The sequence below is a fragment of the Glycine max genome, chromosome 4, assembly GCF_000004515.6.
Source record: "Glycine max cultivar Williams 82 chromosome 4, Glycine_max_v4.0, whole genome shotgun sequence".
Classification (NCBI taxonomy): Eukaryota; Viridiplantae; Streptophyta; class Magnoliopsida; order Fabales; family Fabaceae; genus Glycine; species Glycine max.
This window is the reverse complement of record NC_016091.4, coordinates 15,662,329-15,663,264: the sequence shown is the minus strand read 5'-3', so window position 1 is coordinate 15,663,264 and position 936 is coordinate 15,662,329. Positions and strand designations below refer to the sequence as shown.

The window sequence follows — 936 nt, the reverse complement described above, 5'->3', positions numbered from 1 at the left end:
ATGGAGAGGATAGGCCCAGTCGCCTATCGCCTGCAGCTACTGGAGAACGCACGAATTCACCCAGTCTTTCATTGTTCCATGCTCAAGCCGTTCAAAGGATCATCGGAAAATATCAAACCAGCGAAGCTACCCCCAAATTTTGCTGATGATCAACCCCTTCTTTCTCCTTTAGCAATTTTGGGCCGACGACGCACATCTTCAGAGTCGAACTCACCGTGGGAGGTTTTGGTGCAGTGGCAAGGCTTATCCCCAGATGACACTTCTTGGGAGGATTGGTCTCAATTGTGCCGGGACTTTCACCTTGAGGACAAGGTGACTCTACAAAGGCTGAGGGATGATACAGGGGCAACAAAGGAAATGACTCAAGCAATGAACATAAAAGCAGAAAAGGAGGTGCAAGCAACAAATAGGCCCAAAAGACAAATTACCAAACCTGCATATCTTGGAGATTAAGTTTGAAGGAAAAAGACAAACGAGCCAGCCAGCAGTGCAATGCAATCTTGCTTGATTCCCTTGAATTGGGTTTTGCAATTGTTGACCCTAGGGGGATAAGGATAACCAAATTCTATTAGGAAAATATTCCTTCGAGGCACACACACCATCACAAAATTGTAGGAGGAATGTCTATAAATATACTATGTAATAACAATCAAGATAATAATACAGATATCCATATTACCTTCTCTTCCTTGCCTTTTCTCTTCTCTGCTTCTCTTTGGAGGTGTTGGACCTCGAATCCAGTAGGCATTTAGAGCCTATCACAAAGCCTCACCCTAACTAGTTCATTTGAACCTAGTTTGAACGTAGGAAATTGAGTTAAAAAATTCCTCATTAAATGTGTTTGGTCATTTACTAGGAACTTAGTAACTAAGCAATAACATTAACAAAAGTAAACAATAGTCAATGTTAGTATATTAATGGTCAACGAGGTCGACG

General features: G+C 41.9%; 1 protein-coding gene across 1 annotated transcript; it reads left to right on the top strand.

The window, feature by feature from the left end:
• On the top strand, window positions 1-453 carry LOC113001411 (uncharacterized). The gene has a single exon (XM_026128100.1). It carries the CDS (start codon window positions 1-3, stop codon window positions 451-453), a length of 453 nt encoding a protein of 150 aa, XP_025983885.1.
• The last annotated feature ends 483 nt before the right edge of the window (window positions 454-936 follow it).